This window comes from Halichoeres trimaculatus, unplaced genomic scaffold (genome assembly GCF_033239565.1).
Source record: "Halichoeres trimaculatus isolate MK-OKI-2021-1 unplaced genomic scaffold, fHalTri1.1 fHalTri1_scaffold_18, whole genome shotgun sequence".
NCBI lineage: Eukaryota > Metazoa > Chordata > Actinopteri > Labriformes > Labridae > Halichoeres > Halichoeres trimaculatus.
Genome location: NW_027437196.1, coordinates 24,878,062 through 24,902,879, shown reverse-complemented (window position 1 = coordinate 24,902,879; position 24,818 = coordinate 24,878,062). Strand labels below are relative to the sequence as shown.

Below are 24,818 nucleotides of genomic sequence, written 5' to 3'. Positions count from 1 at the left end.
AAAGGAAGTCGCTGATGTCAAGCAATACGTACAGGTTTTGTCATTAAATATCAAGTTTTGTGGGCTGGGAGGAAAGCCAAAGACCCACAAATTTCACTTAAAGACCTAAAGTGATTTTTGCATAATATGGGACCTTTAAATTACTGATGTGCTGTTATGGTTTTTATTCATGGTTGGTGAAAAAGGAGTACTAACTGGTTCTGGGACAGTTTGCAGTTTGTACTGATGACATTTTATGACCTAGAGAAACAAACAAGACCATCAGCCACATGAATGATTGTTTTCATGTTATAACTTTTGATTCTTGAAACAATTGAGGAGTCAAGCATCAGACCAGACACTTAACAGCTCACTGCAGAAACAGCTTTACTACATTTTCAACAACGCATACTCTCAGGGAAGGATACGTCCAAATGTTAAAAGAAAGCAGAATGAGATAGAAGCAGTACATTGGCATGCAAAGAACAAGCTGTTAAATGTGCATATGTGACCATAGGGGGCGCCAAAATCAACACAAACTGCACCTTTTACAAGAAATGTATGCACCACTGGTATAAGAGAGACAGTAAGATTACAGGCTTCCAGATGAACATGATATTTGAAACAAAGTAACAACGTTAAGAATCAACTGACTAGATAACAATAATGAACAGGATTACCAACAATCTCCAGTCCCCTGCCTCCTGGATGTTGTCAGCCTGTTTCTGCAGTGCATTTAACTCTCTAAAGGAGACATCAATAAACGTTTAAATGACTGCAATGAAAGAAACCATCTTTCCACTGCAGAGGTTGAACTCTCAAGCTATGGGAGGTTTTATTTAAGAGAGATCGAAACAGGATTATGCAAACAACAGGCTCCTTTTTTAAAAGGAGTTAAAATGGAAAGATTCCTGCTCGTACTGAAGTCAGTGGAGGAACGGCAGACTTCCAACTGGAGTCTCAGACTCAGGGGATCTGGATCCTCGTCACACTTAGATGATGGCGACAAGGTTAAGTGCATCTTAAGTGTTGATGGAATACATGGAGAGAGGCTACCTGGTCCAGAAGTCGTAGGTTTCAACTTCTGATTGCATTGACCTTTATAAAATAATTACCCAGAGCTTTGTCGGAGCACCTTCTGTTTTTGCCATGATGGATTGCCTCTGGTGTTTACACTTTGCTCAATGGAGGGAGGTGATTTACTGAGAGCTGCTGCGTCTCCTCTCCTCTGCTGTGTGCCCAGGTGTTTGTGAGGGCGCTCTTTGACTACGACCCCAAGGAGGACAAAGCCATCCCATGTAAAGAAGCTGGGCTGGGCTTCAAGAAGGGCTCCATCCTTCAGATCATGAGCCAGGATGACGCAACCTGGTGGCAGGCCAAGCACGAGGGGGACACCAACCCTCGTGCCGGCCTAATCCCGTCCAAACAGTTCCAGGAGAGGTAAGAAACAGCTCATCCTGTCCCGTCTCCTGCTGCCTCTTACCAAGAATGTCTTCACTGACACAGTCACACAAGTTTCACTCTCCTCCTCTCCCTTTCCTCATTTTTTTCCTCGCTTCACACTGCCAAAATAGTCTGGATTTCCGCACAATGTCTGGCCTGAAATGAGTAATGACAGAAAATGATAGTGCTGGTACCGATCCACTTTGGACAGCAAGTGGATGGAAAATCGCACATCAGTGTGCACTCGGACGGCCGCACTTGATGTGCAACACAGAGCTCAGGAGGCCGGGGCAGCTTCTTGGCACCGTCCACCAGCAGCAGAAAAGAATGAAGGAGCTGAGTGAAAGAAAAAAGAGAGCGTTTAACCTAGAGTTTGGTCAACAGCAAGTGTTTTTTCTCTCACATCCTGACTCAGTCTCGCTTCTCTCTTTCACCAGTCTCTGCTGACAGAATGAAACTGGTGGATATTGACGTGTGGCTTCTCTGTAGCGTAGCAGGGAGTGTTTATTATTCCCTGTGTGGTCATAAAATCTGATGGTTTTATTGTGCTCTTTCTTCTTCTTTCTCCATCCATCTCTTTTTCCTTACAGGAGATTTGCTCTGCCTCGACCCGTTGCCACTCTGCAGTCCCAGAAGATCTCCAGCCGACGATCATGTAAGCATAAATTATCTGCTGTGATAAGTCCTAACTAACCAGCACATGACGGCACACTGGAACAGGTGGGTGGGCTGGGAGAGGAGAATGCAGAGGAGAGGAAAGTGAAGTTAGAGGCATGGTTCAGGGCTGCTGTGCAGATCCACCACCTGTCATCAGAGGAAGTGTTGTGTCTGGATTTGCCTTCCTCCTTGTTTTCCTGTCTGCTCCATGTTTCATCCTCTCTGTGGCTTGTTCGGTCTCTTGCCAGGATCTCCTGCCTCTGTCCCCGTCTGCCTCTTCATGTGTTGATGTGCTCCTAGTCATGCAGAAGATGTTTTTCCCTGTGAAACACTTTCTCTGTTTTTACACCATCCAGCCAAAACAACATCCAGGCTCCTTATCCTGCTCACCTCTCCGTATCTCAGAGAGCCTCACGACAGATTCATGACCTGGTAGCAGATATACAGACATGTTGGAGACCCGGCTTTGCTCTCTGGAACATGGACTGTTAATGTTCCTTGTGTAGGCCTCTGTTATTCAGCTGATGCAGAAAACAGGCAGAATTTGGTAACAACAGTGTTTGAAATGACACAAGAAATGGTTCAATTCTTTACCTCATAGCAGAGAAATATTCAACTACAAGAAGACTTATAGAAGAGTTATGTTGGAAATCACAACTGTTAAAGCGAAGCCTTTAAAGGTTTTAGTAGAAAAGAAGGTTTCCAGGTGTTAATTGAATTTCATTAACACAAAAGTAAAGAGAAGAAAGGCCAGAGTCAATTCATGACAGATGTGACCCAGAAACAGATTCTTTACTGGAGCCAGCGATAACAGACAAGTGCAGATTGAATGAGCGTCAGATTATAAAGCAGCTGTAGCACAAAAGGGATATGAACAGACTTAATTCACAGGTATTAGTTCTTTTGTTATCCTGAGGGGGAATTGTTGTTAGGATAATTGAAAAATTACAGCACAGCATCAGCCTTCAGCAGAAAATATAAGTACACTAGCAACACTTTGCTGTCTAAGAGTGTTTTTTTTTTTTTTTTAATAAGGCTCATTCATAAAGGAAGAAGTCTATTTGTCTCAAAATAAATGCAACACACACCATCTCAGGCATGAAGATCTTCTATTTGCTCTGCAGCACAGTTTGTGGTGCATTTCAACCTTTATGTGCTTTTTGAACTGGTGTTTTTTGGGCTCATTTGATTATTAGATGCAACACTCACAGTTTCATAATTAAGCCTGGAGTTGAAAAATAAATACAGTGCTTAAAAAATGTATTCCGCCACCTGGCATGAAAACCATCCGGCATCATAAAGTGCTTTGATTCAAACTTACTTTCTCATTGAGTTTTTCTACGCTTCACCACTTTGGACAGGAGTGAGGAGTTTCTCAGACTGAATTTACATTTTTATTCCTAGCTTTGATTTAGCACACTAAAACTCTGAGAAGTCAGAAATTAATCAAGAACAAACAACCACTTTAACACATTCTCTGTCCAGAAGTGAAAGTAAATAGCTGTAATTTGTCCATCAAAAGGTACTAATGTGGTTTGCTATATTTTTCTGCTTTTTTTTCTTTTTTAAATATTTTTTTTTCATTTTACTTATTTCATTTATTGAGCTTGGGCAATGCACATTAATCAACATTACTGCGTTGAGCATCAATTTAAAAGTGTCGATATGAACACAGATGCTAAATTCCATCCATTGGACTGAGTTAGGGTCTTTCACAGCACAGACACAGTAAGACTTTAAAACCTCAGAAATCAAACAATAGATGATTACATAACAGAACACATACAGACAAGACAGCTTTTTTTTTTTTTTTTAATTAATAGTTGTCACTGTTTCTGGTATGTGATCGAAACTTGTTCCAGAAATGTTTACCTCTTACAATAACACCTTTTCACTGAATTTAGTCCTACGTCTATAAATTCATGGATATCAACAATCATTACACTGAATCATTCAATATATCATTTTTTGTACAGAGTTTGCCCATACTTGTGGATTAACCATTACAGAAACATAAGAAAATAATCTGGTAGTCAGCAATAAACTGTTCATTTAGAGCAGCGGTGGTTAATACCTTACTCTGGGTGGTGGACTAATAAACTTGTTAAGAACTGTGTAATTGGAAAATTTTCATTGCAAAGACTCCGATACACCAACTTGCACTGTAAGTTGAGCAAAGACGCCAACCTGTACACTTAGCCAAACTCTAACCACGCTGCTTGGTTCAGCTGATCACATCAGCTGTAGCACTTAACAGAAGTGTGCTACACCAAGTCTTAATGCAGGGGATCAGGAAATGGAGGGATTACAGCTTAATTACCCTATAAATCAAAATGAGTTAATTGCTTCATAATGAAGACAGTAGACATAAATCACGTTAAACAAGTTCAGGACAGCAGCAGAAACAATAAAGTCAACAGTTGTTGAGGTTCAAGATTTGAAAGGCACCTCATGGATTTATAAACCATAATACTGAAGAAGAGAATCATCTCTTATATATTGTAAAAACTGTTGTCCCAAGTGTTTTATAGTAAATCTATGAAATAGCTGGGCCTTTACCTTCTGCGGCAACTGCTCAGAGATTTGTAGATTACATTTAAATAAAATCAACAATGTTTTTAAACTGCTCTCCTCTGCTAAAAGCAACGGACACACTGGCGGCTTTTGTGGTTATTGATGGAAAGTCGTTTTAAATATTTAGAAGCCTAAAAAAAAGACTGCTGCATCTGAAAAAATGTTTTGACTTAACAATAATATTTGAACATCTCCAGCTCTACCAGCCGCTACAGAGAAATGAAAGCTGGAGGGCTGTGCAGCAGACGTCTGCACGGCCTCCACATGCCCCGGCTGTTTACGCCATGACTGCTCTGGCCCTCTGCAGCGTTTTACCTGCACCTGACGGAGGAGCTCAACAGGACATCCCCTGAAATGAACCCTTAAAACAACAAAGGCATTAGCTATGATTTACAAACAGTTTCCAAATCGTAATGTGATTTGTAAATGGTTTTAGCCACAGTGCATGAATGGAAGACTGTCCAGCTGGCTCTGTGACTGCACATTACAATACGGTTGTGTGTGCCTGCCTGTAGCCATGGAAGAAGAAAACAAGCTGCCAATATCTGCTGTGGGTCCTGCAGAAATGCTAAGCCCACTCACCCCACACAGACTCAGTCTGCAGTTGATTTCTCTGACTGTTTTCATATTTTCAAAACTAAAAACAGGGAAAGAAATCATTAGTTATGGCTCTCGCAAATGGAGGCTGACAAAATGGAAGTTCATGAGTGCAACTCCAGCATTGGATTAAAACACACAGATCATGAGTTAAAGTGTTAATCAAAAGGCATCAGAATTAACTGTATAGGAATCAGACAAAGTTAGTTGCCATGATAGCATCACCCAAAAAATTAATGTCTAGGAATAAAGTTGTCATTTTGTTGGAAACCTGAACCTGCAGTTTGAGTTCAGTTTGCAGTAATGTTTCCATTCCTGGTTGGGTGGATCTTTATCTGCCTTTGAAATTAATGTCCTATCCTAATGAAAAATGACATCTATAGCTATTCCACAAATAGGACAGGCTGTGTGAATAAATTACACACATTGACATTGTGTGTGTTTATGAAGCAGCTGATTGCTCTCAGTGGATCAGTCTGAACACAAACAGTAAACAGTATCTATAAGTGCCTGACAGTGACAGTGTTGAAGCAGAGAAAACAAACTGAAACAGGCGGTTTGACGCTGCCTTTCTATAGTCTTGATCAAGCCTAACTAACATTAAATAAAGTTTGTTACGTTAAGATGGCTGTATGTGAAAGTTATGATCTCCTAACTAACAGTAGCCTCCTATGCCCTGTTGCTCGCAGAGGAAAGCGTGTGAGGAGATGCGCAGGTCAAAGCTGACACATCTGGCCAACCTTGCAAAAACTTGCTCTTAGTTATACAGAGCCATTGTATGATTATGTGAAGCACATTATCAGCACCAGACTCGCGGAAACGTAATACTTTGTACCGAGTACCTGCAGTCACGCACTATATTTCAGTCTTTTTGATTTTTTTTTTAAACATAATTTTATTTCGTGCATCTTTGAAATTTATCTAGTCACTTTATTACTTCACTACATTTGTTTACATCCTTAATGTGAACGGCTAAAACAACAGATTTAGCCCAAAGGACACAAGCAACACATAGTGTACCATGGGTAATGTATTTTTGGTGCTATCATAAATCGCCAAAGAAAACTATCATGTGGAAAGGAAAGGAAAGGAAGGTTACTGGCAACTAGTCAGAAGTCCTAGTGTGTTGAAAAAGGCCAAAGTGGCAGCACTGAACCTATAAAGTATGGTTGTTCTATATATACCTGTACATATGCACAATTTTAAGTCTTATGTTCCCTGTATGTAACCACACTGCCCTCTAACCATCAGCTTATTAAAGTAAAACCTCCTGACATGACTGCTTCCACTCACTGTCACTGTCCTCCCTCCTCATGTGCTTGTTTTGTTCCTTATTCTTACCTTTGTCCTCAGAACCGTAACCACACATTCAGGCCTAATGAAAGCACATACAGTGGGTTCTCTGCTAAAATAAACTGCCCTCCTCAATCCTTTCATTTTGATTTCCCAAACATATAAACCCTCAGAAAAATACTCCTCTTCTTGTGCTTTATGTGCCTGCTCTGGTTCCACAATGACCCCATTGAACCAAAGGCTGGTTCTTTTTCCCATATTTTTCAACTGTAGATTACTGCTTTGAAACGGACATGCACATTTGCCGACTTGTTTCCCTGGACATGGCTGTGCGCCCTTAATGTAATGTGACTCTTTCAATACAGTGCTCTGGAATAACCAAAAAGAGCTACGCTGACCACCCCTAAACTTAGCATTAAGCTCATTTTGTTTCAGATTCAAGCCCTCGGCTGAATTATGGATGTTGTCATTTCCTGGTTATGTTCAACCGCATATTGGCATACATGGTGCAGGATGGCCAAAAATAGCCTGCTAAAGTCAAAGAGAGACAGTGCTGCACTGTTCCCTTACTATTTCATTTTAATGGCCCAGTTCCTCTGGTGAGTTATGGGATTTGTAAACCCCCCACTCCCTCCATGCACAGAGGGCAGGTGCAAAATGTAGCAGAGTGTGCAACGGCACCCACCGAGAAGCACAAGTCTCCTTTTGACGGCAGCAATACTTTCTACTTAATGTTATACATACTGTAAGGATTAGCAGTGTGTGCAGCAGCAGGAGGAGGAAGTCCCCTGACATGGCCCCCGTTAGGTTTAGATTGATAACTGGGGAATGATAACAGTTCACTCTCTGTTCTTGCAGACACACACATATTCATTTCCCAGCATTCAAAACACAAAAAACTCAATTTGAGACGTCGGACCCAGTTGGAGTAGAAGCAGTTCAGTGAAATCTCTCAAAGAAACTGAGTCAGGCAGAGGGGAATGAAGGTTATGGATGGTCTGAGTGAGAAACAGAAAGTCGATGGGTCATGTTCAGTAGCAGATGTGGCCCTGTGGAGTGGTGATGGCTGGGTCAAGAGAGATGGAGGGAGACAAAGCTTGGATCCCGGCCCTGAACATGCCGGACTGGCTGCACCCCGGGGCCATAAACTACACCCTAATTGAAGGATACTGTAGAGACCCCGCTGTTACCGAGCAGAGGACGGCGGTGGTGATTGAGGAGGGGGGTCCCTCTCTGTCTTTCGGTTTCCAGCCCGGGAGCTCCGTCGGCTGGAACAATATTGGTCTTGGCGAGGGGCTGCGGCGAGCATTGCTTAACCGTGTCCATTTACGCCTCACATTTGCAAGATATAAATAATCCTTTTCCTCACTGTTGCTCTCTTGAATGCATTCCTGGGTTATGAAACTGATGTTTAAAGTGCCATCAGTTGCTCTCTGTCAGCCAGTTGCTAATAAAGAACAGGGGCTACATCAAGCAATCTACATGTCCAGCTGCCAACCTGGCCGTACCTGCCCACTACCATCAATACCTGGCGCTCCTCCAGCCTCCCCATCTGCTCTGACGTACTAACTGCTCTCTGGGCTTTCACACAGCGTGTCTGTTCCCCGGCTTGACATGCAAACCTCTCCGCTGTCTGATTGTTTGGTTTGGTTTGCAGCCTGCCAAACACGTGGACACACTTATCGCTCACCTTGGGGTCTTGCTACGTCTCTCTTCATACATTACAGCGCAATCCCTCTTACTCCTGCTCCCTCTCACTCCATCTCATGAGTATTTTGAAACGGCGCCCAAGATTGTTCTTAAGTGGCCCTGAACCTCGCCCCGGTGTTCAATTTTTCGTCTATTTCATTTTTCGACTTAAACGCTTACAGACACAGAAATAGATATTAACGTGCAATAGGTGCATCAGAAAATGTGTGTTTGATTCTCAAGTGTTAGTGCTTATTAAATCAAGTTGTGAATGTTTCCCTTCATGCTTTAAGTCCCTGCCAATTGGTTGATTGTCCGTTTCCCAATCTGCAGTCATTTTGAAATTTAATTTCTAAAAGAAGTCAGGTTTCAGCTCTAACTTTGTTGTGTCTGCTCTACATTTGAAGGCTAAAAGATGCATGACAAAGATCTCATTGTGTCATGTTGGAAAATTCCACTGGTCCCACGTTAGTTGTTTAAAAAAGAAGCAGAGAGATATGAAGAGTAAAAGAGAAATTGACAGCTTCAGGTTAGTTCAAGGAGAAGGCCATCTGTCTGCTGGCTGGCGGTGGGAGTGACATCAGCCCATAACTCAGAGCCATTAACAGGGTGCTGAACGGGGCCATTCATTTGTCTCTTCCTCAGAAACCAGATTCTGAGAGATTTTCTCATCGCTGTGAGGCAACGACTGCTGGGCCAAGTTTAATCCATCCAACTTGAGAAATAGCTTTAATCCAAAGAGTAGAGATATTTTCTACCTCCTGTAACTTTTAGGGATAGCATGACTTACACCTGCTCTACATCAGACTGAAAAAGTCTTACCGTAGCCTTTAAAAGATTACAACCAGACACTGTTTTTACCTAGAGACTGCAGGAGTTTTCACACAAGCTGTTTAACTGTAGGGTCACTAATTATTTTAAACTACTATTGGATTGATATCCAAACTACTTTCTGTCATGCTCTTGGTGGAAATTTACCAGAAAACAAAAACAAACATGGAACAAATCTCTTCTTAAATTGGATTAGTTTGTGTTTTAAGCTGTGATTGATTCCTTAACTGTAGCTGTCCTAGTTTTGCTAAAGCCTCTATTATATTTCTGCTTTAAGTCAACACCAAAGGGTTTGGTGCCGTTTTTGGTACCACAAACTGCTGTGTTGATGTGTCTGCGTTGGTCTGCAACACTCTAGCAAAATGCATGAGGGCACGAGGTCCAATTGATCACCTGTTTCTGTTATTGCTACATTTCTACTTTTTTTCACAGCGATTTGGGGCTTTTTATATGAGGTTATATTTGTGCCACCAGAGACTGAATTTAAATCAAAGTATTGAATTTGTAAAAGCATGACGTGTAATGGAATTTAATGTTTTGAAAATGAAATATTTTGTTTTATTGATTTAAATTTTTAAATTGAATTTGAAATTGTGTTTTACCTATGAAAATTTACGCTGTTACTTATCATTTACTTTCATGTGGTATTTGTGAACTAAAACGCAGGGTGTGCTAACAACGGCTAACACAACGTCCCTGGTATAGCAGCATGTTTTTCCAACGAAACACTGGTTCAGAGAAGATGTCACTCCCAGTTCCTTCTTACCAGTTCCGAGCTTAATGGAACGCATCACCACAGGAGAGTCTGCAGGTGTGTAGAGGGTGTCTGTGAATCTGTGCTCCATTATTCTCCCTAACGGGCACAAGATGCCATAATGGTCCTGCTGCTCTGAATTGAAATTGAATTGTAAAACTGAATCTGTCTTTTGTGGATTGAAATTGAATTCTGTGTTTTTGAATTCAAAGTATAAAAAGAGTTGAGTTTTCATAGGTGAAATACAATTTCAAATTCAATTAAAAAAAATTAATTCAATTCAAAAAAATAATTTATTTTCAAAAATTAAAATTCTATTACACATCATGTTTTTTCATATTCAGATTCTGGTGGCACAAATATAACCTCATACTTTATGTTATATAGTAGCTCAGTGTTTTTCAACCTTTTTGAGCCAAGACTCATTTTTAACATTGAATAAGTCCCATGGCACACCACCAACCAAAAATGTAACAAAATAACACTTCATAGTCTAATGACAATGCAGTTTCTTTTGCTCACACTCTTCAAAGATGAACACAAAGCTGATATCATGACTTCTTTTACCGTATCAGAGCTGAACACCTCCTTGATTATGCCTTTGCAGGCAGGTGGTATTTATGACTCTGTCACAGTGTGCAGCGATTTTGATTTTGCAACAAGTTCAGCAACGTGGTAGCTAGCTTATTCACCTTTATGGTTTATCCCTCAAAAATTGGCTCTTTTGCCATGCTTTCACACAGGTGACCAGGACAGTCCACCTGCTTGTTTGAAGCATCAGGTGGTTCATTTGGAAATGGTGTGTACAGCTTACTTGGGACTATGGCATTGTTGATAGCTTTTCACCACACACCGAGCACACTGTTTCATCGCATCCTGGTGAAAGTAAATCAGAGCAACACAAAGCTTTTGCTGTACAGCCTTGATTTCACCATCTTTGTTTTCTTTTGACTACCTCCCATACTAGAGCTTTCATCAGTGTCTGAGTTTTTCCCGGGCCCTGCTGTGAGTTTGGATTATTCCCTTTTAAAACTTCTCCATCCCTGTCATGGCTAGCTGTCTTATTTATCACAACAGCTGTCTCATTTCTCTTGTCTCAGAGTATTAAGGAAATTAGCTACCAGCTGCCACCTACTGACATGGAAGGAAGTATGTTACTTTTAAAGCATAGCCACTCAACAATGGCAGGTTATCAGTTTTTTAGTCTAATTAAGTGAAATTGGATGATTTTCCATGGCACACCTTACACCAGGGATCTCAAACTCGTGCCATGGAGGGCCAAGAGGCTGCAGGTTTTCTTTCCAACCAAAAACTCCACCAGCTGATTTCACTGATAAGTCCCTGCTTTCTGCTTGAAGGTGAGGTAATCAGTGAGTTGAGTTCTCGGTTGGAAAGAAAACCTGCAGCCTCTTGGCCCTCCATGGCACGAGTTTGAGATCCCTATTCTAGGTACATAGACCTACGGCACAGGCTACAGCGTTGATCTCATTCAGAAGTCTAAATCAGGCTTACGCTAACTGCTGCTGTGCTAACACCCTGACCCAACAGCAATGGTAGCAATAATGTGTATGTGTTACAAATAAAATGTTTTTGCTTTTTTAACCATTGATGGAGGAGGCACTCCTTGCTCGCAGGCAGTTTTTCAGGTTGTCAAACTTTATCGCATGAGCGAAAGCTAAAGGTTTCTGCTTGTATTGACGTAAATAAGACCTGCATGTTGTTATGAAGAATCTATTTCCATTTCTACATCATGTATAGCCATCGTTCTTTTTTAACCCTAATACCACCTTTATGCCAGCCTCTCTGTCACCATTTGTGGTGATTCTTTGGTACATGTGCAACATGTGATACACCTCTAAGTGTGTTTCCCTTGCTGAGACTGAAGTCTGCCATGAAGCACCCAGTCAGACTGGTTTGGTTGACTGCTGGTGGACTGAATAGCTCAAACTGTCTGCAGTCGTTTGCCTTGACTCCCTCACACACAGCTAATGATAGGCTCGGCTGCCACCGTCTCTGCAGGCCTGGTCGTCCACTTAGTCCGTGATGAGAGCCATCTTTAACTTCCTCATCAGTGCTCTGATTCACAAAGAAAGAACAGAAGAAGGACTGCTTCCACTATTTAAGCATTGCCAGATAGGCCTTGTTCAGTCAGTTTACATCCTGCAGTGTTATCATGGAGTGTTTCATTTAAGTAGGAATGCAAGTGTACAAGGCTAAAGGCCATCAGGAAATGCAAACCATTCTTGTGGCAGATAAGCAGCAGATGAAAGCCTTCCTTGGTGTATTAATGGCAGCACTTGGAAGGATTTCAGATATCCCCTCCTCTACAATCATCCTCCTCGAAATGAGGCTTAAGTGCTGGTTCGACTTAAAATGTCACGTTGGAGCAGGAGGGAGGCAGCATCAGGAGGAGCATTGCCGTGAACACTAACATGTGAAACAAGATGTCAGATAAAGGCAGACACGTTTGGCTCCACACTTCAAAACAATCAGCGCGCTCAGGCCTGATGTTTGGAGCACGACACAACCTTCGCAGTGATCGGTCCTGACTGCTGTTTTGGCTAGTCATTAACTGCTGGCCGTGACGCAACATCTCCTTGCACTGCAGTGCGCTCTGGGAAATGAACATGGTGCTGTAAGTTGAGCCCCATATTGTGGTAGTTGGTGTTATGTATGTTTTGATTTAACCTTGTTTGGCTGAAATAGGAACACGTGAAAGAGGGAAGCATCTATAAGTGCCTCCAAATGTTCCAGGGCATCTTGAACCAAACACACACACACAGATCCTGCATCAGCTACCATTTGAACCCATCATCTTTGAGCTGTTTGGATGGCACTTTTAAACATCTGGAGTCATTTTGAAAGCTACCTTAAATTGAAAATGAAACATGTTACTGTATAACACATTTCCATTACAAAACTCAAGGTCAGAACCCTCTCTGTATTGTTTTTTTTCGCAACTCTAGAGCTGTGTTTGGGTATACATGGCCTTTTAGAGGCTCTGGAATCTAAATATATGTCTTTCCTTGGTGTCACAGTGGAACCACCACAGACCAGAGACTGTGTCTCCTTGGGTAACAACTTATTTATATCTTTATTAGAAACAGTAAAAATGTTCCTGTGTAGAATGTGAAAGTTGATTCCTAGAGTTTGGTGAAATAGTTTCCTATAGTTTTCCTATTTTTAAGATTTCTATTTAAATGTTCAGTCCTTATCTACACCCTAATGTCTAAACCCTGAACCCTCACTTTACAGATGTCAGGTAAGCAGCACATGTTTGGAAAACCAGGTTGTCACAATGAACTTTGTGTAAATCCAAGAAATTAACTCTGCTGAGACTTAAACCAATCAAAAGAGGATGATGTGGTATCATAAAGTCCTTGTTAGAGTTAACAAGATAATGTGACAGATTGACAGCACCAAGTATGATACACTGGGATAAATACTGGGGGCTCTTAACAGAGTCTGTGAGCCCTGATTAAAAAGCAAACATGTTGACCTTGAGGTTCTTTTTGTTGTTGTTAAATGAATCAAGTGTTCGTCTTAAAGACTCAGCAGGTGTAACCTTATTACCTCCACCAGCCAAGGAGGTTCTGTTTTTGGGAGAGTTTGTCTGTCTGTCTGTGAACAACATAACTCAAAAACTAACAAACGGATCTTGATGAAATTTTCAGTAAATATTCAAAATGGGAGACGGAAAAAGTGATTTAATTTTGGAGGTGATCCGGATCACTGTCTGGATATAGGATATTTTAAAAGGATTCTTTATCATTGTGAGATAGGGTTGTTTTCAACATATTGTGTATATAACTCCACCATAAATGGGTGGATTGCTTTGCAAAACAATACAAGACAAGGTCACCATAATTTCTGACAGATGTCAATATCCTGGATACTAACATCTGGAATATGAAATATGTACTGTGTCATCATTATTTTCAATACTGTCAGGAAACGAATTATCGTACAAACCTGCAACTAACACCCAATTGTTGCAGACAGTCTGCTGAAAGGGAGTATAACATTAAAGTAGGACTAAAGTGTTGGTGACACAATATGCTTGGTGGAGGTCTGAGCTCTCTAAGTGCTTTTCAAATTGCTGTGTGTGTGTCATAGCAAGGAGAGCATTTTTCACAAATGTACCAAAATGAAATAGTATCAATAGCTATTTCATGTATATGTGAGAAATGACTCAACTCCAGATTTGAATTTTTCACATAAAGACAAACTGCTGTACCTGTTCCTCTCATTACACAATGGTAGATAAGATGTTAACCTTTTTTTCTGCTGTTTCTTTTCTTTTGCTTTTCTAAGACGATGTGGCTGTAGAGTTTGGTAGGTTTTCTCTTTCTTATCTCCCATCTTGCTCTTTAACCTCCTTGATGTAACCCAAAATATTTCATAACCGTGAGTTAATTCCATTCCTCCTCTCAAACGCACTCACAGCTGAGGAGATCGAAGGTACTACACGTCTAACATCTCTCACTGATTTGCACTGACCTGATAAGTTCCTGGCTGATGATGCAGGATTGTCAGAATCAGTCAAACCATGATCTGGTTCCCTTCATTGCGTTTGTGTGTAATAACATCCTCTTCCCCCCTCTGCTCTCTATTTGACTTGTTTTCATTTGGACTGACGCGTTATGTCAAAATTGATCCCTGTGTGAGAGAAACATCAGACGTCACTGTGAATGACTTCTTTAGAAACTAAGAGTTTGATCTCTGCCTCATCTTTTCCCAGCTGACATGTCCCATTCATTAAAGACATATCATATTCAGAATCATGTTAACCCTTTCCCTGCTGATCTTAATACTCAACAGAGCGATAGCCATGGGTGAAATTAACATAATCTCCTGAGAGCTGTGGCTATCACTCTGGACAAGCTAAACATAAACAAATAAGAATAAAACCATAACACATATGAGGAAAAAATATTCCTGTTGTTGTTTCTCTGTGTTTGTTTCTCTCTTTCTTTCTGGACTTTTCTTTTTGCCTTTTCAGTTTCTGTTCAGATGGTTTAAGTTTCTGTTCTACTTTCTCTTTAACTTGCTTCTCTTTCGGCATCTCTTTTCTTTTCTTTTCTTCTCATCACCAGAGGAGGACTATAGTATCGGATTCAACATAGGTGAGAGATGTTGTCTTTTTCCTTCTTTTTCCCCATCTTCCTCAATTTCATTAACGCAGCAAAAACAATAAATCAGACTGTCAGAATTATAAGTCCCTTTTCCATTTCCCACCCTGATTCTTCCTTGTGACGCTTTTCAGCCTTGTAGTTTATTTTTTGTAAAGTGCTAAACTCATCACTTTAAAGCCCAGAGTGATTTGGTAAAACTGATTCAGCCCAAATGTCATATAAAAACACAAAGAGTAGTTGTGAAGTGGTACACTAGCCACTCTGAGCTATTTATGTGTTCTGCTGACAGAATGAGTGCACGGGTAGATCATGTCATGGATTTACAGAATGTAGTATTTATCCTGTTCTGCCTCTGCTGTGGGTCTGAAGACATCTTTGAGAACAGTCGCTCTGGATAAATTTGGGTTAAAAGAACAGCTTGTTTTCCACGCTTTGTCCCGAAGGTCCAGCTGAGGGCCGGTCTCACTGATGTGGTCCCGGTCGGACAATTAACGTGGCCCACATTGGTTCTGCAAACCTTTCCAAAGAGCTGCTTCTAATTCTCTGTCTTGTACAGAAAATGCTCCCCATCATGTTTTTATTACAGCTGTCATTTCACTGACAAATCATAAGGTATCGTCCCTCTGTGGTACCACAGCCTGTACTAGCTGGCTCTCATACAAGTCCTCTGTTTCTTCATTTCCCTTTTCTTTTTATTTCTCTTTTTGTTTCATTCATTTCCCTTCGCCCATTTTGTCTCCATGCAGATGTTAAGTTGAAGAGGTGAACTGGCCTCAGAACTCTCTGTGCACACTACAACATCTAATCTCCAGATTTCTCAGGATATCCAGAGCACACGCGAGTTTATAAATACTGACTTTGAGCCATGTCTGCCAAGCCCAATCAGGGTCAGTTCCCAAATCTGAGCTACGCCAAAGACCAGTCCCTTTTTCCACTCCTCTGTGTGCCCTTCAGGCCTGCCCTCACTGTAACCCTGCCTTCACCATGAGGTCACTGACCTCAGACTTTCTTCTTCCTCTTTGGTGCCCAAACAACATCCAGCACACGCGGGTAAGCAGCATTTCTCGGCTCCAGCAGCCCAGAACGAGGTTTAACTGAAATGAGAGAAGCTCATGAGGAGAAAGGGGGGAAAAAAATGTGAGTTATAATAACATCTTCTCTATGAGTGTACTTGCTGCATGGCTTTTCAGCCTGTTGGATGTGGTTGTATGATTTAGAGTTGGCCTGTCCAAAAGTTTGAAATACTAGAACTTACAGATGCTTTTGCAATGCTACTGAGGTTGCATGGGGAAATAAATGAGGCAGTGGGAGGGGGAGGGAGTTGTTGTCCTTAGCTTTTGGTTTGTTTTCACTTCATGCCTTTTTCAGTGATGCAATGTCTGTAAGGTCCTTTGCCTGGAGAAACTTTGGAGACTGAAACAAGCTGAAGGAGGTCCCTGCTCTTTGGGTTGACGCTGCACAAAGATATTCATTTTAAAGTTACCTGAAGTCACAACATACATGCACTTGTTGGATCATAAAGATTTTAAGTGGATTGATGGATGGTGAATTGGTTGACTGATGAACAGATGAATGGATGTATTTGATTAGATTGTTTGATGAATGGGTTGGTTTGGATAGATGATGCATGAAAGGATAGATTGGTTTGTATTGAATGATTATACTGGATAGAAGTGGATTGAATTGGATCGATGGATGGACTGGGTTGAATGATCGGTTAGTTGGTTGAACGCTTGGGTTACGGGTGTGTATGATCCAACAGATTTGTTTGATAGATGGATTCGATTTTGAGCTGGATTGAGTTTCATTGGATGGGACGGATGGATGGATATTTGGACAGGCTGATCTGATCGGACGGATGGATTGAAGGCGAGTATGAATCTCCATTAAATTGGATCTGAACAAACAAGAGCTGGTATGTTCATCAGCCCCTTTGAAATTCAATTACGTCCATGTCAGGAAAGAATGGAAAAGTCTAATAAAGTGAATAAAAACACTTTATTTCCAAAGTGGGATGAGTTCATTGGGCTTCAGGTTTGGTATCTGCAGAAAGTCTGAAGCCAATGTATCAGCATTAGTGAGTTTTTCCTCCAATCTATGTCCAAACATCTACTTATGAGATTATAGAGATACATATTTTAACAAATATCCAACATTTGGATAGAATCAGAGAAGATATATGCACTGGATTGATCGATCGGAGCTGCTTAGAGAAGGGAATTAGAATTGGAAATTTCTCGACTTTTTTTCTGAGAGATTTTTTTTTTCATCTAAAAAACAGACGACATTTGTTTTTTGTTCTTTGGTCTTCAGAGGTCTCATTTGGCTTGTTGATAGTGGCTTCAAAGACTCAATTAGCCACTGTCTGTGTGCATGTGTGTGTGTGTGTGTGTGTGTGTGTGAGTTTTCTCTCAGGCATCATTTTGAGACGAGACATTCTGTAGAGAAAGGGGAATACTACGAAGGGGAAAAACAAATAGCGCTCGACACAAATCGACTTTTTGCAGCCAGAGGTCTAGAGCCCTATTCCACAGTTGAAGCCGGTAACACTTGGGCTGGGTACCACTTTCCAAATGCTTAGCGCGGGGGCTGTGGAAACTACTCCCCGAGTGTGCTCTCCCCAGATAACACTTTTAATGAGTACACCATGGCGTAGACTGCTCCACGCACAGATTTCAAATCTCACACCCACGAACTGCACCTTTTGCTTTCATTGTGTTTATGAGTGGAGGAGTGAAATACATCAGCTTGGCCACAACTGAAAAGCTGCATTATTCATGTCCCAAAACTCAGAGTTTGGCTGGGTAAGCTGTATACTGTATATATTCACATGATCTTTCCCATGATTCTTTAGATTCAGACAAAAACTTTGAGATAAACCATGGAGCACTCTTTACTATCAACATAATCCTTTTCACAGACACCTATCAGCAGTGTTTGGAGGGAGCATCTGCAGGTCACACGCCTGTCTGTCTGGATATATCAGTTCTTCTTTTCTCTTGCTGTGTCCTTTCAGCATCCTCCTCATCTTTCCTCTCCTCTCCAAAATCCTCTCTTGGTTCCTTTCCTCTCCTTTTCTAACTTTTCCCTGGGCTCTTCAGCTCTCTAGATCCTCCTCCCAAGTCCTTTCTTCAAACCTAATTCGATCCCCCTTGTGTACTCTCACAGTCCCTCTCCTCAGTCTTCCCAAATTCTCTGTTCCAAGATTTATTCCAGACTTCTTTATTCCTTAATCTCCCATTTCCCTCTGTATCCTCCTGAATGCTCTCCTCTTCAGATCCCTCACTTCTTGGGTCCTTCCTTGATTCCTTTATTTTGCTTATACTCCTTCTCTCTGCCGAATCCTTGTATGTACTGTCTTTTTTTCTCCCTGCCAGACCCCTCCTTTTTCCTAGTGTCTCCTCTTATATTCCTGCCAAAATATTCCCCTACTCCTTTTATTCACATTTTTGGTTTCTTTACAAAAGACCATTTTACACTATAGATTCTCATTTCTTCTTGGTACCTCATCCTCAGCTTTGTTCAGTCTCCTCTCTTTAGATCAGGGCTCTGCAACTTTTAGTTTCAAAGGAACCATTTTGCCTCAGCTCAACTGGATTAAAGTCATTCCAGGGCCACAAAATCTACTTTATCGTCACAATAAAAATAATGAAGTGTAAAAAATTCAACACAAATTAAAATCTAGGGAATGATTGTTTGTGATGTGATAGTTTACTACTTAGAAAAAATAAAAAGCAAAAAAAGAAGAAGAAAAAAAAAACATTTAAAACATTTGCAGAATTTTAAAAAAAGTGTTGAAATTAAAATAAATCTAAACATTTGCAAAAAAAAATTAAAAAATCTTGAAATTTAAAAAAAAAAACATTTTGATTTAATTTTTTTGACATAAAAAAAAATAAAAAAAAAATGAAATTTTCAAAAATCACAAAATTTGAAAAAATTGTAATTCAAAAATAATGGTCATTTAATACATTTGCAAAACATATAGACATTTTTTTAAAGAATTCTTGAAATGGATTTCATCTTGAAATAAAAAAAAAATGTCATTTTGATTTTAAAAAATTAGAAATTTATTTTTTGACATTTAAAGAAAATCAAAAATGTCCAAAAGTAAAATTTCAAAAATAAAATCAAATTTTCAAAAAATCACAAAATTTGAAAAAAAAAAAAAAAAAAATTGAATTCAAAAATAATTTACATTCAATACGTTTGCAAAACATGTTGACATTTTTGAAAGAATTCTTGAATTGGATTCCATAAATTGACTTTATTGCTCAACTCCACATACAAAGCATGTATATAAAGATAGCATGTTGGCAGTTAAATGAATCTGTCCAGAACCGAAATCTGTATTTTCTTCCAGATTTTTCTTTTTGTAGATTTAGTTACTAGTGCTGTAAAATTGAGGTTAGCCACAGGTGCATGGAAAGTTGGTGGACTGTTGATGTTGTAGGAGGTGAAGTAGAGGGGTCGTAGGCTTTGTTGCAAGATGTGATGCATATTTAGTTCAACAAAATGTTAACACATGATTTTGTTTAGTGTCAATCTCTTTAATCATCAATACCCGCTGTAACAAAAATAAAAATTCTATATTTCAATAGGACTTTTTTAAAAGCTGCAATGAACCACTGCAAAGGAGTCAAAGAGCCGCAGGTTGCAGCTCTCTGCTGTCTGCTGTCTGCTCTAGATGCTTGTTTGTCCTTTCTGATTTTTCACTCTTACCCTCCTCAGACTCTTTTTCTGGCTAACAGATTGTTCTGATTCCTCTTGAGAACATAACATAAAGAGTTTAAGAGTCCAAGCATGTTTTCCCTATGAATGCATATTGCTTCATCATCTGCCTCATCATCAGGAGTATTGCCCCTTTTTTCTCCTTATTGTTTCAGTCTGGAAAGTGTCCTCCGCCCCTTCAGCATCCTACTATGTCTCCTCTTCATCCTTTTCCACCGAGCCAGTAATGGGCATGCATAATGAAGCCAAGAGAGCGCCCATAATGCGTTCCACATTCAGTGCCTATGAACGAGACGAAGTGTTACAGCGCTAAACCTCAACGTACGGCATCGATCCGAAAGTGAAAGACTCCCTTGATCCCTCAGCTGCCACAGCTGGTTAATTCCATCGTTGTCGTCTCCATTAGTCCTGAGGAGAGCGCGGGCCCCTGAGGGCAGAGCTGGGATGGCACTGGAGCTGTCAGCACAGTCTCTTGTAGTGGAGCCATGGGCCCTCAAAGTATCGGGGCCTCACAACAGGTGGTTTTACTATGAGGCTTTTCCTCTTAGCCTCACTGCACTCCCTCTCTGGACCAAATGAAAGTTGATTGGAGGGAAAATGGCAGTCATTTTTTATTTCTCTCTGTGTTGTCATCCTGCTGATCGCCTACGCGTGATGTCTGACAGACCTGATGCTCGTGTTTCTCTCAGGCTTCTCATCTTTCAGACACTCACTGGCAGATGCTTGACTTAAGTTCTTCTGAGTCATTTCTTATTTTTTTCTTGAACATTTCTTTTACGTCACCACTGTTTTTTTTCCTCTCTCCAACAGTTTTAGCTGTTTCCTGTACAGGTGAGGGTTCACAGGAAGTGTGTCCGAGTGGGCAGTGTGTGTTCCCAGGGTGGAGAGGCCTCAGGGTCGCTTTCCTTAAGCATACGCTGAATTTCCTACGTGGCTGTTAGATATTATCACCCTGGAAAATGGGCTTGCAGGACTGCTGGCGACTTCCAAGCAATTGTGCGTGTGTTTCTGTGCGTGCATGTGTGTGTGTGCATAGTCGCTGCTTGTGTTTACACTGTGTTGAATATGCTCATCTCTTTTTCCTTCACTTTCTTCACATTTTTGTTACATTGGAAGACGTTTGACTCAAAGTGTCTGTGTAAAAAGGAGAGTCTAACTGTGTGTGTGCACGCAGTATTTAGTTGCACTTCTGGCAGTTACCCAGTCACAGCCTGGTGCACACCATTAGGAGGTGCGTGTGTGTGGGACTTAAGCAAGGAAACTTTAACTCCACATCCCAAGACACACAACGCTCCAGCAGGAAAACACACCAGAATAGTGCCACTACTCAGCTCTCATTCCAGGGAAACTCGAAGCAGAAGCACGGTCAACAAATACAATATGAGAAGTCAAAGTGCTGACAGATTGGATTATGTTGTTACGCATATCAAACATTCCTTTTCTACGAGTACCCAATGTGCTGGGATCATCAGTGATAAACATGTTGGTGTTGGTGAAGCTTTTGTCTAACAGGCAGGTTTAATCCTCTGGAGAGGACTAGGATCTGGATCAGATTTATTTGAATCTCATCTGTCATGTTTAATCTTCATCATTACTGAAGATGAGATAGATATGAGTGTAAGCGTTAGAATACTGGAATCAGTTTTTACAGTTCCTGCCCATCAACCAGGCTATGAAAGGGTCCATCCTACTATCTGTCTATCCATTGATTGGATCATGGTGGCAGCAGGCTACAAAAGCTGCCTGCAGCATCCATTCCCTCTGCAGAATCTCTCCTGGTTGATCCTGAGGCAACCTAGTGCATTCTGGGTCTATCCCAAGACTCAAAGCACCAAAAAAACTTCTAAAAGTTGGGGTTCACAAAACATTGATGCAAAACATTCTAGTTCTACTTCAAGTTCCCATTCTCCTCAGCCCAGCCCTGCTTTATGGGAAATTCATTTGAGCCACTTCTACCTGTGATCTCATTCTTAGAGTCCCTACCTCTCTAGGTAGAGACCATGAGTGAGTGCTGAAATGTGGATTGACTAATGAATCAAAAGCTTCGCCTTCAGGCTTGCTTCTTTCAAAGACTCAAAAAAAATGGACTTTTTCGGGTTTGGGAAGATGTTGGAGAAACCTTCTCTTAACTCATTGGCTGCCAGCCGTTGTCAGAGCATCTTGAATGATCTTCTAAGACTCCCAGAGTATTGTTTTCTATGACTATGTGAACACTGAAACTACCTATGAAGAGTAGACTCTTCTCTATCATGTCTGTCTTCCTATTTTTGATTAAAAAAAACCCTGAGAAAATGTCCTTTTCTCAGAAAGCTGTAGCTCCATCCTTTGATCCTCTCCATGATCTCCGTCGTCTCTGAACTACCCCGACACATCTTCAGTTGGAGCGTGAGCTGCCTGAACTTTTCTGACTTGCAGCTTCTCGCTATGTCTCTGTCATTCCACATCTTCTCCTTATATCCATGCTGAGCTCTCATCCAATGAGCACACCGCTCTCACCCACAGTAGTTTACGAGCAGGATTATGATTGACAAGACCCCAAGACCCTAGACTTTACCTCCCCCCACTGAAACTTTATTAACTTCCACAGAAAGAGGAAATGGTTTGAATCAAATTGGCGTCTGTAGACGTCAGTGGCAGCCTCTGAGTTAACAGAGGGGCAGTTTCAGGCATGACTTGTCATGCACTAACAATGCAGTGCTTAGCGCTCTCCCCAGGAAGTTCTCCAAACATCCACACCTGGGATCATTTGACCACAACATCTCGCACAATATGATAACCATGACCTGGATAAATGAGAAAAAACATAAACAATTAGTTTCGGTTCTTTCTTCATTACAATGTCCATTGAGCACAGACACGTCTGTAGTCATAAAAAAACAACCTCATGCTGGACCTGATCCATGTCCGACCATCTTGACTGTGTGTTCTCTCCTTTGTCAACTCACACTGGCTGTGTATTCAGTCTTGCATGTAGCAAGTCTACCAGAAAGCTGGTGTTGATACACCAAGGAATTCCCATGCTTCCCACTCCATTGATGAGTCTCTCTTCATTCATGTTGGGCTATAAAACCTCAAACCTATTGACTCTTGATTTGTTGTTGTATTCAAACTGGACATATTCGGGTGTCGACACAGGGTCTTTTATTTTGGAAGCCAGACAGATATTATAATTCAATCCAGTGCATGGCTTACTGTCCTGTTCAATCTTTTTTTTTTTGGAAACTAATGCATTGTTGCTCCAACATCCAGCAAAACTAGAAGTCTTGCGTACCTGATCCAAAGGACTACAGCCCTGTCAGATCTGCTGCCTTGATGGAGCAGAGATGGAGCTGAGTTTGATTCTTTGAGAATTGATTTCTTCCACTGAAATCAATCCTTTGAAACAAGTACCACGCACAAAAAGTTGCGTTGTCATGTCACCAGAGACAGCTAACATGTATTGTAGCAATCTGTGTGTGTGGCCTTTATTGACAAGTTTGACAGTTAAAAAAAATAAACATGCAAAGAAGAGCAGGTTAGTAACCAAACCACATTACAGAGTGAGTACAGAATGTAAAGATGGTCAGAGCTCTTCTGGGCTGTTTCATGTATTTCTAGTGAGCAGATTTGATCATCGGACTCATGTACACAGTCCACAGATCAACCCACAATCCTTTGCTCCAATAAAGGCATAAAAAAGTCTGCAAGCTAACACCAAAAAGACATCTTTCATTCCCTGATACTCCTCGACTGTCAAAGCATGTCTGAAAGGTTATTTCCAGGTCAGGATTCCTGGAGTAATCATCTTTCTGAGGGTTTTCATCAGCAGCCAAGTTTTCTGCAGATGCCTTATTCTCTCCAAACCAAAAGGTATTTAAAGCCCTGTAAAGTGGGTTGTATACGGTTGTTATTATTTCTGCTCATTTATCAGAGAGGGTTTGTAGCAGGGGGTCAGCCAGTTTTTGTTCAGGAGGTGGTAGCAGGGGTGGAATTGCATCCCAATGTAGGGATGGTTGGAGGGTTTAGATAACAGGAGGGCAGGAGAAGTCTTCCCTCTTATCTGGATTGAGCTTTGAGAAAGGTTTAGGTAATTAAGAGAAATAATTGGTCATTGAGGGTCCAGTTAAGCTGAGCAATGTTGTTTTATATGAGCTTTAGGATGTTGTAATGAACCCCCGTGCACCTGCACACCCTGTGGAAAGAAATGAGATTACCCTGAGCCCGAGCCAATGAGAAGGCGGCTCGTCCTGCTCTTTGACAGACAGAATTAATGACTTGACTTGTGTTACTTAAAGCCTAATTAGCCAGCGGTGTGTTTACGTTATGATAAATGACGGACCAAAGTGGTTTTTGGGTTTGAACTTCCACAAAGCGGAGCGCTGACTTTCAGCAGAATATCATTACCTTATGCTCTTAATGTTTATTGTTATGATGTCAACCCCTGTGGATTCTGGTTACAGTTTGATGTCTTTACAGGAGAAATGCAGATGAGCGGTGTGTGTTTTCCACTGTGCAGCACAGGCCAATAATCCCTTGGTGGGGGCAGAGTTGGGGGGGGGTGGAGGGTGCTGAATGAGTGGATTAACCACAGGAGAAATGGCACAGACAACGTTAGCCACAGCTTGCCCACAGTGGAACAAAGTGTGCCCTAAATGTTTGATGTAACACTATATTCAGCTCTCCGACATGTGTGTGTACTCAAACACACATACGCAAGCTCATAAGAAGCATTATTATTATTACTCTGATGACTTACAGTGTGTTTCATTTCTAACTCAGAGTATATCAGTAGATCTGTCCCTTATGAAGCAGCTGTTTGAGGACAAACTCTTTCTCTCTCAGTCTTTCTGCTGCGTGTCTGCTCAGCCCTGCTGTGGGTTTTACTGTTGTGGAAAGTATCGAGGAGGCGGGTATCAGGAGAAATACCAGCTCCTGATTCTCCTCTCAGACCATCATTTTAATGCTGCCTTCATCATGGGTCATATTGCATCATATATTTGACTTCATTTGTCACTGTTTCTGACCTGAAATAATGAAAGAGAAGGCTGAAAATAAGCCCTGACCGTAGTCAGAAATAGAGTACAAGATACCCCAGGCTCTGAAGATTTACCTCCTTTGGGGTTACACTAACATCCGTATCATAAATGTCAAAACCC

General features: G+C 41.1%; 1 protein-coding gene across 4 annotated transcripts in view; it reads left to right on the top strand.

Annotated features, from left to right (window-relative positions):
• The window catches only part of mpp7a (MAGUK p55 scaffold protein 7a), a 228,423-nt gene that overhangs the window by 165,435 nt on the left and 38,170 nt on the right, over nt 1–24,818 (top strand). For 2 of the 4 annotated variants that reach the window (XR_012599844.1, XM_074693560.1), the window contains exons 10-14: nt 1,223–1,419; nt 2,013–2,077; nt 14,132–14,152; nt 14,264–14,278; nt 14,914–14,943. Coding sequence is in view for 3 of the 4 variants with exons in the window: in XM_074693560.1 (XP_074549661.1) it covers nt 1,223–1,419; nt 2,013–2,077; nt 14,132–14,152; nt 14,264–14,278; nt 14,914–14,943 (328 nt within the window). In the remaining variant the exon portion in view is untranslated. The remainder of the gene's footprint in view (nt 1–1,222; nt 1,420–2,012; nt 2,078–14,131; nt 14,153–14,263; nt 14,279–14,913; nt 14,944–24,818) is intronic. The other 2 variants (XM_074693561.1, XM_074693562.1) reach the window with 2 other exon arrangements.